The sequence below is a fragment of the Oncorhynchus masou genome, chromosome 27 (genome assembly GCF_036934945.1).
Source record: "Oncorhynchus masou masou isolate Uvic2021 chromosome 27, UVic_Omas_1.1, whole genome shotgun sequence".
Classification (NCBI taxonomy): domain Eukaryota; kingdom Metazoa; phylum Chordata; class Actinopteri; order Salmoniformes; family Salmonidae; genus Oncorhynchus; species Oncorhynchus masou.
Genome location: NC_088238.1, coordinates 43,522,607 through 43,536,821, shown reverse-complemented (window position 1 = coordinate 43,536,821; position 14,215 = coordinate 43,522,607). Strand labels below are relative to the sequence as shown.

At 41.2% G+C, this 14,215-nt stretch overlaps 1 protein-coding gene across 2 annotated transcripts; it reads left to right on the top strand.

Moving 5' to 3' along the window:
- Positions 1–804: 804 nt before the first annotated feature.
- Positions 805–13,137, top strand: LOC135516249 (uncharacterized protein C17orf114-like). Of its 2 annotated transcripts, none has more exons than XM_064940399.1 (3): positions 805–1,063; positions 9,284–9,383; positions 10,175–13,137. In XM_064940399.1, the coding sequence occupies exons 2-3, from the start codon at positions 9,299–9,301 to the stop codon at positions 10,342–10,344; spliced, it is 255 nt and encodes an 84-aa protein (XP_064796471.1). In that variant the 5' UTR covers positions 805–1,063; positions 9,284–9,298; the 3' UTR covers positions 10,345–13,137. The 2 variants fall into 2 exon arrangements, with proteins under 2 accessions (XP_064796471.1, XP_064796472.1); XM_064940400.1 differs by lacking the exon at positions 805–1,063 and adding an exon at positions 5,046–5,283.
- The last annotated feature ends 1,078 nt before the right edge of the window (positions 13,138–14,215 follow it).

Below are 14,215 nucleotides of genomic sequence, written 5' to 3'. Positions count from 1 at the left end.
ACAGCTGTTACAAGACCATAGAATTCCTGGAAACAAGGACGGGAGCAAACTCAACCAACCTGTCCGTGCTTACTGGGACAGTTGTGAATCAGCTGAAAGGAAATGACTTGGTCCGATGAGTGGGTACAGATATAGGATCTTAATCTGATCACCTTGCTGCAGGAAAACATTCATGCAATGCAGGAAATGTTCAACTTATAGTGTATTTGAGGTTTAAAAAGGCTTCTGAAGTTTGTAATTTCCACTTTGAAATTTGACATGATTTTCCCTTACAATTCCGGTTGCTGCAGGATTATTTTCCTGCTGTAGCAAACTGTCTAAAATTAAGATCCTACATCTGTTTAGGCCAGGGGGTATAGGGGTATGTTAATGCAGGCACATACGTACACGATCTCTCTGACGTTTGTCGAAAATCTTATTCGTCATGGAAGAAGGAGAGCGAGAGACTTTGTGATCTCTCTTTCTCGCTTTGTCTCATGCTATGTACTGTTCTATTTTATTCCCATGTTCATTCATTCATCCCTCCAGTCATTTATTCACAGATCACCAATTCACTCCTCTAGGTCATTATAATCTTCTCAGCTTTATTTGTTAATTGTGTCAAATCCAAATGAATTATATCCACCCTCTAATCCCTAACTATCCAGTAGGTCTACTGACCGAAACACTGCTACTGTCTGTGTGTGACTAAACTGTGACTTGTTATAGACTGTTGAAGACCACATTGAGAAAAGGAGGGAGGTAGTGAGGGAGGCGTGTCTCGGGCCACAGGGATGAGCTATTTAAAGTTCAGGCTCTCCATGCGCTCCACAAACCTTTCCATGTTGCCATCTAGTGCAGTGCAAGGATCAACCTAGCAATCGGTATAAAACGCCCGCCTCGCGCCGAGTCTTGTGGAGGTCGCATTTAGTTAGCAGAACTGACATCAGAAAGTGGAACAAGCAAAGTTGCAAATGGTGAAATCACCATTGAATTGGAACCAATAATTCGATTCGGCTGTATAGGTATCCTAATTGAAAATTGCACATTTTACTTCCAGATCTGCAAGGTTGCAACTGATCAGGTAGGTTATTGTGCTTATTTTAAGGTTAAAATTTGTGTTTTTAAATGACAGACTTTCATACTTTTATCATAAGCTACAATTTCAATAAATAAGAACAGTATTGTTATTTTACTGCAGTACACTTTTGAGGAGATTATTAATGAATTTAAAGCAGAATAGAGGGTTGGACACAACACATACAGACAAATAGTAGCCTAAACGTTATGGAAAAGTGTAACTTGCCTCGGAGATAGAGAGGGAGGGGGGCTGTGTGGCTGTTTACTTGGCTGTAGGAGGTGTGTCTGGGTGGGAGTGTCCCATGAGAGTTGTAGGCTTGCTGTACAGTGTGCCTGTAGTAAGCATTTTGGTACACCGGAATTACATTCATTTCCAATGAAACTCTGCGTTTGACTTGCAGCATTGCGTTGCAGAGGCAGTTGCAGTGCGTTTGGTGTGGTGCATACATTGGATGTTATGAACGTATGCGTCAAACTGTATGCATAGACGGCTTGACATAAATGGTAACAGAAGGTACATGTTGAACTTTAGTTGCATACAAATCCAGACGATGCTGCGTACTATTTTTAGCGCAATTTCGCTGTTGGTGTGTTCAACGCGTAACGACTAGAATACGCAAGCGTCATATTGTTGTTCAGTGTTGACTTCGATATTGGGCCTTCATTTGGCTTTTATAATTTAGACCTGGGCCCAGTATTCAAGTGTCTCAGAGTAAGAGTGCTGATCTAGGATCAGGCCACCCCCTGTCCATTCGCTAAACTGACCCTGGATCGGCACTCCAACTCTGCGATACATGGAGCCTGCATGGATATGAGAAAATGCTATCTTAGTTCAAACTAATCCTTCCTACTCAACTCCAGATGATTCCAAACAACTTATATTATGCGTGACACTTTATTTAGACCGAAAAGGGAGTATTAATTAATAGACTTCCTGTCAGTGTTAGCACACCCTCTTCCACGAAAATGCAAAAACTCCTTTATTTATTATTTACACCCACAACTCCTCTTTCAGACCAACAGTTTGAACAGAAACAAATGATGTTACTGCCAGACCTGGGTTCAAATACTATTTGAAATTTCTCAATTACTTTTCACATACATTTCAAAGTAAGCATTCAGATAGTTTTTATTTGAAAATACAAGTAGTTGAATATTGTATTTGGAAATACAGTTGGAAAGTATTGGCATGTATTTGAAAATAATCAAATACAGGGATTAAAACACACTCCCATGCATTTAACCCGGGTATTTTAAAATATTAGAGAGAACAAGGGGGCAGAGAGAGAGAGCGGTGATACACTGATTAATTGAAAGCTTCAATTAGCCCATATTGCTCTGTTGTTCTGTCACTTCATTCAACCTGTCGGGGGGCCTCTTCTGGAACCTTGGTAAAATTCCATAGGCCTACCGTTGTTCAACATTGGAAAATGGCCAGAGGGAAATTATGCAAAACGATCTGACACAACTGCAAGAAAAGTCATGTTTGAGTATTACTTCCCATTTCCATAGCTGTTTTGGAGATGGGTAAGGGTTCTAAATGTTAGTGGGCAGACTGGGCACCAATAGGCCTAAATGTGCGTCATCGTGCCAAGGGAGCAGGGGCCCTGCTTCTTTCAGGGGCATAGAGAGAAATAGTAATGGCGTCTTTTTGTAGGTACTAACTCTGCCATGATTTGTTGGGCAAAGTCTATGGGAAAATGAAAACACTGAAAATAGTGTCTGTGGTAAACACAGGCTTAGCTGATCTTATATGTTTTGTTCTATGATATTATCTTCATCAGCTAACGTCCTTTTTTGGTGAGTTTTGAAGCGTTTATGTCATTTTAAAAAAAAAGCACAAAGCCTTTTATAATTCATAAAGGTCATGTTAACTGACTGATATTATCTCATAGAACAAAACATATATAAGATCTCCTAAGCCTGTGTTAACCTAAGACCTCATTTTCGGCGTTTATTCCAAAACCCTATTCTATCCCCATTAATTTTCCCCATAGGAAGGGCTGAACAAACCAAACGTAACTCATTCCCATTTTTTAGGACTACAAGCTGGCGAGCTCTATTACAGACCCAGGCTCACTGCCACAAGTTCTCTAAGTCTGTGTCCCAAATATCACCTTCTTCCCTACATGGTACACTACTTTTGACCTGAGCCCTATGGGTCCTGGTCAAAAGTAGCACACTATATAGGGAATAGGCTGCCATTTGGGACAGACACTAAGTCTCCCAAGAGGCTGAAGACTTGGAATGGACATAGGAAAGGTTGAAAAACAGAAAATCAGATTTCTGTAGAGTTTGCTCATATACTCTGACTTTCCGGGTTATGTTACATGCTGCAAACCATTTTACATTCCAAGTAGAAACACACACGAAGAATGTGTGTTTTACGTTGTTTACTGTGTATAGTTCTGTATGTAACCTGTCATATGTATACATAGGTATATCTATATAAGCGTTTAACATATAAGCATTTCACTGCAACTGCTATAACATCTGCTAAAGTGTGTACGTGACCAATAAACTTTGATTTGATAAATCCACACACACCCTATGACAAATAATAGGGCAATAAGACAACCTATGAGTATTTTAGCAATATTGAGCAATCAGTAACTGCCAGAATAAGTCAATGACCAGGCAGTGTGTATTAGTAAAACCACATGGTTCAGAGCTGCACGTCCTTCACGTCACCACTGTGCTCTGCCCTGGCAGGATCCTGCACAGAAAACAGGCCCAAAGCCCAATTCCAGCCTTCCCCCTCTCTCTGCTGTTTAGGTGGGCACTGTTCTACTTTCTCCCACCCTCTCAGGCTCTCTCCTTCTCCAATCCCCTCTCTGTCTCTCTCTTCCCCCTCTCTTTTTCTCCCTTTCTCTCAAACCTTTTCTCTCTCACTCTCTCGCTCTCTCTCCCTCTCTCCCTCTCTCCCTCTGTCTCTGTCTGTGTCTGTCTCTCTCTCTCTCTCTCTCTCTCTCTCTCTCTCTCTCTCTCTGTCTTCCACTGGACTGGTTTTGCTGTTCTGCTCTAAGCCCTGAGACTGCTGTTCTTTGCCAAAGACTCGCTGTACTAGATGCTGTAATGACCGGGGCCCAAAATTCCTCACCACTGACCGTCTATTTTGTGTGCGTGACCCAGATTGAGAAAAGGACTGTGTTTGAGTGGGTCATTAATACACAACGAATGTATTATCTCTGTGCAAATTTAGGCCCATGAAGTAGAGGGGAGATTCAGCAACACTTGTAGAACAAATGGAATGAGATTTTAAAAAGCTTATTTATTGCAAAGAGTAGAAACAACGCGTTTAGGCTTTTGATCTTCTTCAGGGTTTTTACAGAAATAAGAAGGAATTAGGCTTTGGCTCATGGAAAGGTCTGGAAAAGAAATCTGACCAATGTGTGCTCTACATTACGAGGCTGATTTGTTAATTTTTCCTGCCCATCCCGCTCTCTTTCCATCACTCTCCCATGTACACTACACCATACAATAAAAAACAACGGTATGTTTTATAGTCCATGTCCTAACTCAACTCAGTGCTATCACAAACTCAACCATTTCCTTATTTCCCTCTTAGGAATTCCAAAGTGGCTAAATTGATCCGTCTGTCTATCTGAACAACTTCCTACAGCTTGGCCGAGCAACATTTAACTTAGTATAACGGGTTCATTGTGTCTGTATATGGATAAGAGCCATACCAGAGAACGAGAGAGGGGTTGGGGGAAAGGGTAGAAAGAGAGAGAGAGAGAGAGAGAGAGAAGAGTTGTTTTTGAAAGCTATTTTCACTAATCGTGACTAACTCTCGACAGAGTGGAAAACTGATATGAGTCCCCCACCTTGGCCTGACCCCTAGGAGTCAAAGGCACTCAGACTGTAAGAGAGCTGTCACGTCTTTATGAAATTAGCTCGTCCCTGTGTGTGCAGGGACAGCAAAACACACCCACGCCAGTCAGAGGGTTTTCTGCTACAGATTGCATGTCTGCACTTGCAGCAGAGTCCAGTGAAAGGCTTCTGTTATGTGTGGTCATGGGCTTGCAAGGAAAGCCTCAATTTGTTGGCAGCACCGCCACCCTCTCCTGACGTTGCCACAGAGCGGGAGCTAAATGGAGATCTGTGATGATGGAAGACCATGAGAGGTTTTAAAATAGAAAGCAATATGATTGTTTCAATAGAGAGTCATTCAATTTCTCTGTTCTATTCCGGTGCCTTCAAACATGAGGTCAGTGGAACAAGGTAAGTGGCAGTATCAAAGTGTCAGTCAAATACGGGACATATTTTCAGAAGGAGGAATAGAAGGAATAGAAAGCTATACTGGCAACACTGAAAACTAAGACTGCTCAAAGGTTTTTACCAGAGAGTTCTTCAGAATCAATTTAGTACAACCTTTCGACTCTATTTCAATTGTAATCAATTAGTTCATGGCTGAGGACAAAGGGACCCCATATATGTTGTGTTGTTGCCCGCTACAGACGGCTATATTAATCTGCTAATACAGGACTAGTAAAGGCAAAATGCACTACTTTTGAATCTTCCACGTTAGCGTTCACCGTGTATGTCGGCTCAATCGGAAAATGACCTTTACATTTATATCGAGCCATCTGTAACACTTCACCCAGGCAAACATGCAAAAGGACTCATCTGGCGAATCAGGGACCTCAGTGAGAAGCTAAGTAGTTTGTGTGCGGGCTCATGTATGTGTGTGACTTCAATGAGAGGAAAGTAGGGTGGTTAGTGTGCACCAAGCCAACAAAGCCTGTCTCTACATGTTAACGCTTTGGGAAGAATAACATGCAAATTGTAAACTATACTGAACAAAAATGTAAACGCAACATGCAATTTGCAACAATGTGCAACAACAACAATTTTACTGATTTACAGTTCATATAAGGAAATTAATCAATTTAAATAAATGCATTAGGCCCTAATCTATTGATTTCACATGACTGAGCAGGGGCACAGCCATGACTGGGCCTGGGATGGCCTAGACCTAGACACTTGGGAGCAAGGCCCAGCCAATCAGAATGAGTTTTTCTCCGACAATTTCTTTTTTATTACAGACAGAAATACACCTCAGTTTCATCAGTTTTCCGGGTGGCTGGTCTCAAACGATCCCGCAGGTGAAGAAGCCAGATGTGGAAGTTCTGTGTTGGCGTGGTTACAACCTGCCGGTTGTGATGCCGGTTGGACGTACTGCTAAATTCTCTAAAACGACATTGGAGGCAGCTTATGGTAGAGAAAGGAACATTCTATTCTCTGGCAACAGCTCTGGTGGACATTCCTGCAGTCAGCATGCCAATTGCACACTCCCTCAAAACTTTAGACATCTGTGGCATTGTGTTGTGTGACAATACTGCACATTTTAGAGTGGCCTGTTGTCCTCAGCACAAGGTGCACCTGTGTAATGTGCATGCTGTTTAATCAACTTCTTGATATGCCACACTTGTCAGGTGGATGGATTATCTTGGCAAAGGAGAAATGCTCACTAACAGGGATGTAAACAAATTTGTGCACAAAATTTGAGAGAAATAAGCTTTTCGTGCGTGTGGAACATCTCGGGGATCTTGTATTTCATCTCGTGAATCATGGAAACCAACACTTTCATGTTGCGTTCATATTTTTGTTTAGATGGTGTGGAAAAGGGCTGAGTAAGACATATAGACTGCCATGGGCATAGCTGTAATGGATCTATACAGTCAAAGTATTCAGTTAGCCTGCATACATTTATCAATGTATACATTTACAATGCAAATACAGGTACTACATGTCAAAAATCCATTTGAGAGTCCTACTGACTACCTAGCTGAATGCCGAGAGCATTAGTATGTAAATTAATTCAGGGCTATATGACATGACTTGATTGACACCTACAAGTAACAGACTTGACGTGACTTGGGTAACACCACAGAACATTATATCTCTCTAAGCACCTACAATACTTTATGGCATGATTTGCCTGCCCTCTCTTATCCTGTCTGTGTTGTATGTGTCATGTGACCTCTGTGTAATTCCATCCAAGGCTTTAATGAGCCCTTTTAGCTATCTGCTGTAGCCCATTGAAGTCCAACTGCTGGATTATCAAAGGAGGTGTGTGTGTGTGTACATAGAGTTGAAGTCGGATGTTTACATACTTAGGTTGGAGCCATTGAAACTCGTTTTTTCAACCACTCCACAAATGTCCTGTTAACAAACTATAGTTTCAGCAAGTCGGTTAGGACATCTACTTTGTGCATGACACAAGTCATTTTTCCAACAATTGTTTACAGACAGATTGTTTCACTTATAACTCGCTGCATCACAATTCCAGTGGGTCAGAAGTTTACATACACTAAGTTGGCTGTGCCTTTAAACAGCTTAGAAAATTGTAGATGATAGTCATGGCTTTAGAAGCTTCTGATAGGCTAATTGACATCATTTGAGTCAATTGGAGGTGTACCTGTGGATGTATTTCAAGGCCTACCTTCAAACTCAGTGCCTCTTTGCTTATCATGGGAACATCAAAAGATATCAGCCAATGTCAACACCTCCGCAAGTTTGGTTCATCGTTGGGAGCAATTTCCAAACGCCTGAAGGTACCACGTTCATCTGTACAAACAATAGTACGCAAGTATAAACACCATGGGACCACGCAACCGTCAAACAGCTCAGGAAGGAGACGCGTTCTGTCTCCGAGACATGAATTAACGTACTTTGGTGCGAAATGTGCAAATCAATCCCAGAACAACAGCAAAGGACCTTGTGAAGATTCCGGAGGAAACAGGAACAAAAGTATCTATATCCACAGTAAAACGAGTCCTATATCGACATAGCCTGAAAGGCCGCTCAGCAAGGAAGAAGCCACTGCTCCAAAACTGACATAAAAAAAGCTAGACTACGGTTTGCAACTGCACATGGGGACAAAGATTGTACTTTTTGGAGAAATGTCCTCTGGTCTGATGAAACAAAAATAGAACTGTTTGGCCATAATGACCATCGTTATGTTTGGAGGAAAAAGAGCGAGGCTTGCAAGCCAAAGAACACCATCCCAACCGTGAAGCACGGGGGGAGACATCATGTTGTGGGGGTGCTTTGCTGCAGGAGGGACTGGTGCACTTCACAAAATAGATGGCTTCATGAGGCATGAAAATGATGTGGATATATTGAAGCAACATTTCAAGACATCAGTCAGGATGTTAAAGCTTGGTCGCAAATGGGTCTTCCAAATGGACAATGACCCCAAGCATACTTCCAAAATTGTGGCAAAATGGCTTAAGGATGACAAAGTCAAGGTATTGGAGTGGCCCACCTCAATCCTATAGAAAATTTGTGGGCAGAACTGAAAAAGCGTGTGCGAGCAAGGAGGCCTACAAACCTGACTCGGTTACATCACTTCTGTCAGGAGGAATGGGCCAGAATTCACCCAACTTATTGTGGGAAGCTTGTGGAAGGCTACCCAAAACACATTTTACCCAAGTTAAACAATTTAAAGGCAATGCTACCAAATGATAATTGAGTGTATGTTAACTTCTGACCCACTTGGAATGCGATGAAAGGAATTAAAGCTGAAATAAATCATTCTCTCTACTATTATCCTGACATTTCACATTCTTAAAATAAAGTGGTGGTCCTAGCTGACCTAAAACAGGGAATTTTTTACGAGGATTAAATGTCAGGAATTGTTAAACTGAGTTTAAAGGTACTTGTCTTCGGTGTATGTAAACTTCTGACTTCAACTGTATGTGTGTTTGTGTGAATGCTCGTCTACTGTCGACAAGAGACAAAACAGAGATTAGCTAAGCCTCCTCAGTCATCGCGGTAACATCAGGTCATTTCATATTTTTTTTGTCCCCTCACAGTGACATTACTGGACTAATTCCATTATTAATTCCACTGGATTAGTGTACTAGACCGGACTAATGCCATTATAGCAACCCTGTGAGTGATGATGAGATAAAGACACATCGTCTCAGTATTGTCTGGTTAATAAAGGTTAATTGATAGCAGATGGCCGTGTTTTTGTTGTTGTTAATAATTGTTTTCTGTTATCAAGTCCAGGCTAATCAGTTGGCTAAGAGTTATTTGTGGTTGTGGGTTGATATGTTATCTTGTGATTTGAAATGAGTAATTGATTCTAAGAAGTAATTCCAAACAAACAAATGCCTTGGCAATTAAGACAAAGCTGATGTGTAAAAGCTGTGCAACTACAAGATAGCAATTCAAAAATAGTAAAGTATTTATTTAAATCTCTCTCTCTCAGACCTCCGCTCCAGGCATGGGTGTGAAGGTCCTCAAGTGCTTCTCCTGGTACAGACGCTGTAAGGAACGATGCAAGGCTAAACAGTGCCCCCCACCTGCAGGTGAGAGAACTACTTCCATTTCATAGTATTTTATTTTTATTTAACCTTTATTTAACTAGGCAAGTCAGTTAAGAACAAATTCTTATTTTCAATGACGGCCTAGGAACAATGGGTTAACTGCCTGTTCTGGGGCAGAACGACAGATGTGTACCTTGTCAGCTCGGGGGTTTGAACTTGCAACCTTCAAGTTACTGGTCCAACACTCTAATCACTAGGCTTCCCTGCCACCCCAAAATATGCATTTAACAGTTTATGCATATAACAGTTATCCATTCCATTACATACACTATTACATACATTATCATTATGTCAGAATAACTTCCCAAGGCTGCACTCATGATTATCAAACACACAGTATATTGGAATACATGTTGAAACAAGTGATCTGATATAACCAGGAATTGTCAGTTAGGTCGTGTTAAAGAAATGCTTGGGGCTCTGCTAATAGTAGTCCATAATGTCAACCTCCCAATACTATAACTGTCAATCAATAATTTGCTCATTAATTCCACCCGTAACTTCCTAATGTATATCTTCTATTAGATGTTTATATTATTAGAATGTCAAATCAGTGCATGTCATGTTATATTTGCATTACTTTAAAGATGCCTGAGGGATCATTCATACCATTAGCTATGATAAATCGCATTATCAAATAATCCCATACAATGTAGACATGTATAGACATGCCAAAGAAAAGATTCTAAAACGTTGTGTGCTAGCGGTTCAATAAACCCGCTGTCTTCTCTCTTCGTCGCCTCATCTTATGCCACCTCGCTCCGTCCCTCCAGTCCCCAGAGAGGAGATGAAGCCTCGCCTGTCGTCTACGGTGTCGTGTGGTAGCCAGGGCGAGGGCGGTAGCAGCCTGAGTGGATCCCAGATCTACTTCTCCACCAAGGCTCGCCTCTCCTTTAGACACCAGATGGACAGCAACTTCAACGCAGTGGACGCAACCTGCTGAGTAAGAGCAGCCTCGACAGCCTGGGTAGTGTTCATTAGGCATCAAATGAAAGAATATAGACTGAATCAGGGAGGGACTACCTGGGCTTGTCCAATCATCATCATCACCACCCCGAAAAATGAACTCTCACCCCTCCATTATATGGCAGCCATTATTCTAGCTCAACAGAACGGGGAATGGGGCAGAAGTTGAATGCAAAGGACTGAGACTTCACCTACTCAGTGGTGCATAAATACATCGTTCTCAACTCTCCCTTCAGAGATGACTGTGAAAGGAGGAATATATCACAGCAGATTGAGTTCTTCACTACAGAGAAAGACTAAATGCACTGCTAATGTAGCTAGTGGAGGTGGAGAAATGTAATGTAGAAATGTTTACAATGTTATCATACTAAGTGCATTATTTTCCTTTTGTTTTTCTGCCCACCCTTTTTATTTCTACGTTCCTTTTTTCCAATGTGTGTGTTGGGGTGTAAATTACTGGCTTGGTTTGGTCTAGGGCCAGGTAAAAGACCACAAACTGCAAACAAGTGTCTTTAAAATACTAGCTGGAGAATATGATTTGTATGTGTTAGGGATCCCCATTAGCTGCTACCAAGGCAACAGCTACTCTTCCTGGAGTCCAAACACATTAAGGCACTTAAATCACACATAAAAGATAAAACAGTACATCATATAACATTATTACACCAATAGATACCTACAATGCAAAATGTATAATACCACCATACAACAATATCATAATGTACATGTGTGGATTGCGTGCGTAAGAATGTAAGCACTCCCAACTTTAAATACAGGCTTTTAAAAAAAATATCCTGACAGTGTCCTCACTTGCTGAGAAAAACATGGTAACTAGATTTGATCAGATTAGCTGATAAAGACAGTAATGAGTTTCAGAGTTTGTGCCTTTAAAAAAAACTTAATTTAAACATTTCCAAAGCTTTGACGAAGGCCTCGAGGCCGATACGTAAAGTTTAATAAAGAGCAGTGTGCGGGTTTCTTCTTTCCCCCCCTCACTTTATTCAGCAGTTACCAAGCACCTGCAACAAAGATAGCTCAGATGTGCGAGAGTGCCTTTTGAAACATTTCCAAGGTGAAATGAATTTTGGTGCCAGCGATCTTCTAGTAGTGCCCTGCCTAACTGACTGAGTCTACACTTTATTTGGCAGCATTGCCCTCTCCATCTCACATGCAGCTTTTACCTTGACTGACTTCTCATGAAATCTTCTGGGGAACATCAATGAAGTGACCAGAAAGTCAACAGATGCTTCACATACTAGTTTAAGGACATGTCATCCCCCCCCCCACTTGTAATTGTGTTGTGTTTGTAGAAATCTAAGTTCTAGATACAAATTGAGAAATAGTTGTATGAGTGATGAGGTAATAGCATCTCACTGACACCACTTCTGGGGGTTTGGTGAGAAGAATCTGGACTTTTTCCACATTTTGTTGTTACGACCTGAATTTAAAATGAAATGTAGATTTGGTGTCACTGGTCTTTACACAATACCCCATAATGTCAAAGTGGATTTATGTTTAGACATTTTTACAAATTAATTAAAAATGAAAAGCTGAACTGTTCTGAGTTAAGTCTTCAAAGCATTTGAAATAACTTCAGGAATACAAACAAGTCAGACATCCTGTGTGCAATAAGTGTAACTTTTCTTTATGACTACCTCATCACTGTACACCACACATACAACTTTCTGTGAGGTCCCTCAGTCGAGCAGTGAATTTCAACCACAAAGACATGGGAGGTTTTCCAATACCTCACGAAGGGCACCAATTGGTTAGTGGCGAAAAATAATAATTTGAATATCCTTTTGAGCGTGGGGAAGTTATTAATAACACTTTGGATGGTGTATCAATACACCCAGTCACCAACTCAGTTGACGGAGAGGAAGGAAACCGCTCAGGGATTTCACCATGAGGCCAATGGTGATTTTAAACCAGTTGGAGTTCAATGGCTGTGATAGGAAACTGAGGATGGATCAACATAGTACTTATTCCACAATACATTTGTCATGCCGTACACTTTCAAGATGATTTAAGTCAAAACTGTAACTCGGCCACTCGGGAACATTCAATGTCGTCTTGCTAAGTATCGCCAGCGTATATTTAGCCTTCCGTTTTAGGTTTATTGTCCTGCTGAAAGGTGGATTTGTCTCCCAGTATCTGTTGGAAAGCAGACTGAAATCAGGAATAGTATACAATCCAGGTTTCAAAGCTCTTGGACATTTACCAAGAAAAAGACTCACAGCTGTGATCACTGCCAAAGGTGAGTCAAACATGAATTGACTTCGGGGGTTGATATACTTATCTAAATATTTGATTTTCCATTAATAAAAAACATTGTTTAAATTTTCTTCCACTTTGACAGAGTATTTTGCGTACTGTTGACAAAAATGACAATTTAATCAATTGTAATCCCACTTTGTAACAACAAAATGTGGAGAAAGTCAAGGGGTGAGAATACTTTGTGAAAGCACTGTATGCAATCCCCAATAATGGTAACAAAAACATTGATGATTTGCCCAATGTTCAACCATTTGAATGGAAATCAAAGATCCCAACATTTTACTTTATTCTTGTTGTAATGGGAATGGCTGAAATGTACTACTAACAAATGTAATACAACAAATAATTTGCATACTAAAATGTTTTGGTTCATTCATTGAGCTTAATATTGTGAAATGTGCAAATATCTAATGAAGATATTTTTCTTTCAACCTTATTCATTACAAAATATTGTAATTGGTACAAAAAGATGAATAAACTGAAGACAGTCCGACAGACGACTCTCTACATGTTCTTTGGTTTGCAAATGACTCCGTCTGTGTGGCACTTCCTGAAGCGAGCCACGACATCAAGGTCCAAGAGGTGATTAGGGTTCAAGAGATATCTTAGGTGCATGCCCTCCAATTGATTAGCAAGAGTTACCCAGAGAGAGAGAGAGAGAGAGTCAGAGAGAGAAACAGAGAGAGAGAGAGTCAGAGAGAGACAGAGAGAGAGACAGAGAGAGAGAGAGAGAGAGAGAGAGACAGAGACAGAGAGAGACAGAGAGAGAGAGACAGAGAGACAGAGAGAGAGAGAGACAGAGACAGAGACAGAGAGAGAGAGAGAGAGACAGAGAGAGAGAGAGACGCAGAGAGAGAGACAGAGAGAGCGAGACAGAGAGAGAGAGAGAGACAGAGAGTGAGAGAGACAGAGACAGAGAGACAGAGAGAGAGAGAGAGAGAGAGACAGAGAGAGAGAGAGAGAGAGAGAGAGAGAGAGAGAGAGAGAGAGAGAGACAGAGAGAGAGAGAGACAGAGAGAGAGAGAGAGAGAGAGAGAGAGAGAGAGAGATACACAGAGAGAGAGACACAGAGAGAGAGAGAGAAATAGCGACATACAATAAATACAGAGACACATACAAGTTGAGTTGGACATTGTGAGGTCTGCCAGAGAGCTCAATCTCCTGGGTACCAGGTGAAAGTATCAATCATCCCACAGATCTCATTTGGCTTGTGGTTGATGGAATGCACCAAAGATAGGAGAAAGAGAGAGGTAGAGACAAAGAGGGAGATATAGGAAAGGGTTGAGTTAAAACAAAATCAGGGCTCTTGGGATGGGAATGTCACATCAAATGGATTCATTGTGTTTGACCCCTGACCTTGGCCACAATGACATTACAGTCCAGCCCTCTTGAATCCCTGGGGGCTTTAAGTCACACCTACCTGAGGAGAAACACACATCAATACACTTGTGTGTACACACACACCATAATAACAGTAAATACACACAACTGACTGCACCAAACTGCCCAAAGCTAAGCCCAGACTCAGATAAGAGGTATGATGCCGCACAACATATCACAATACACACCAA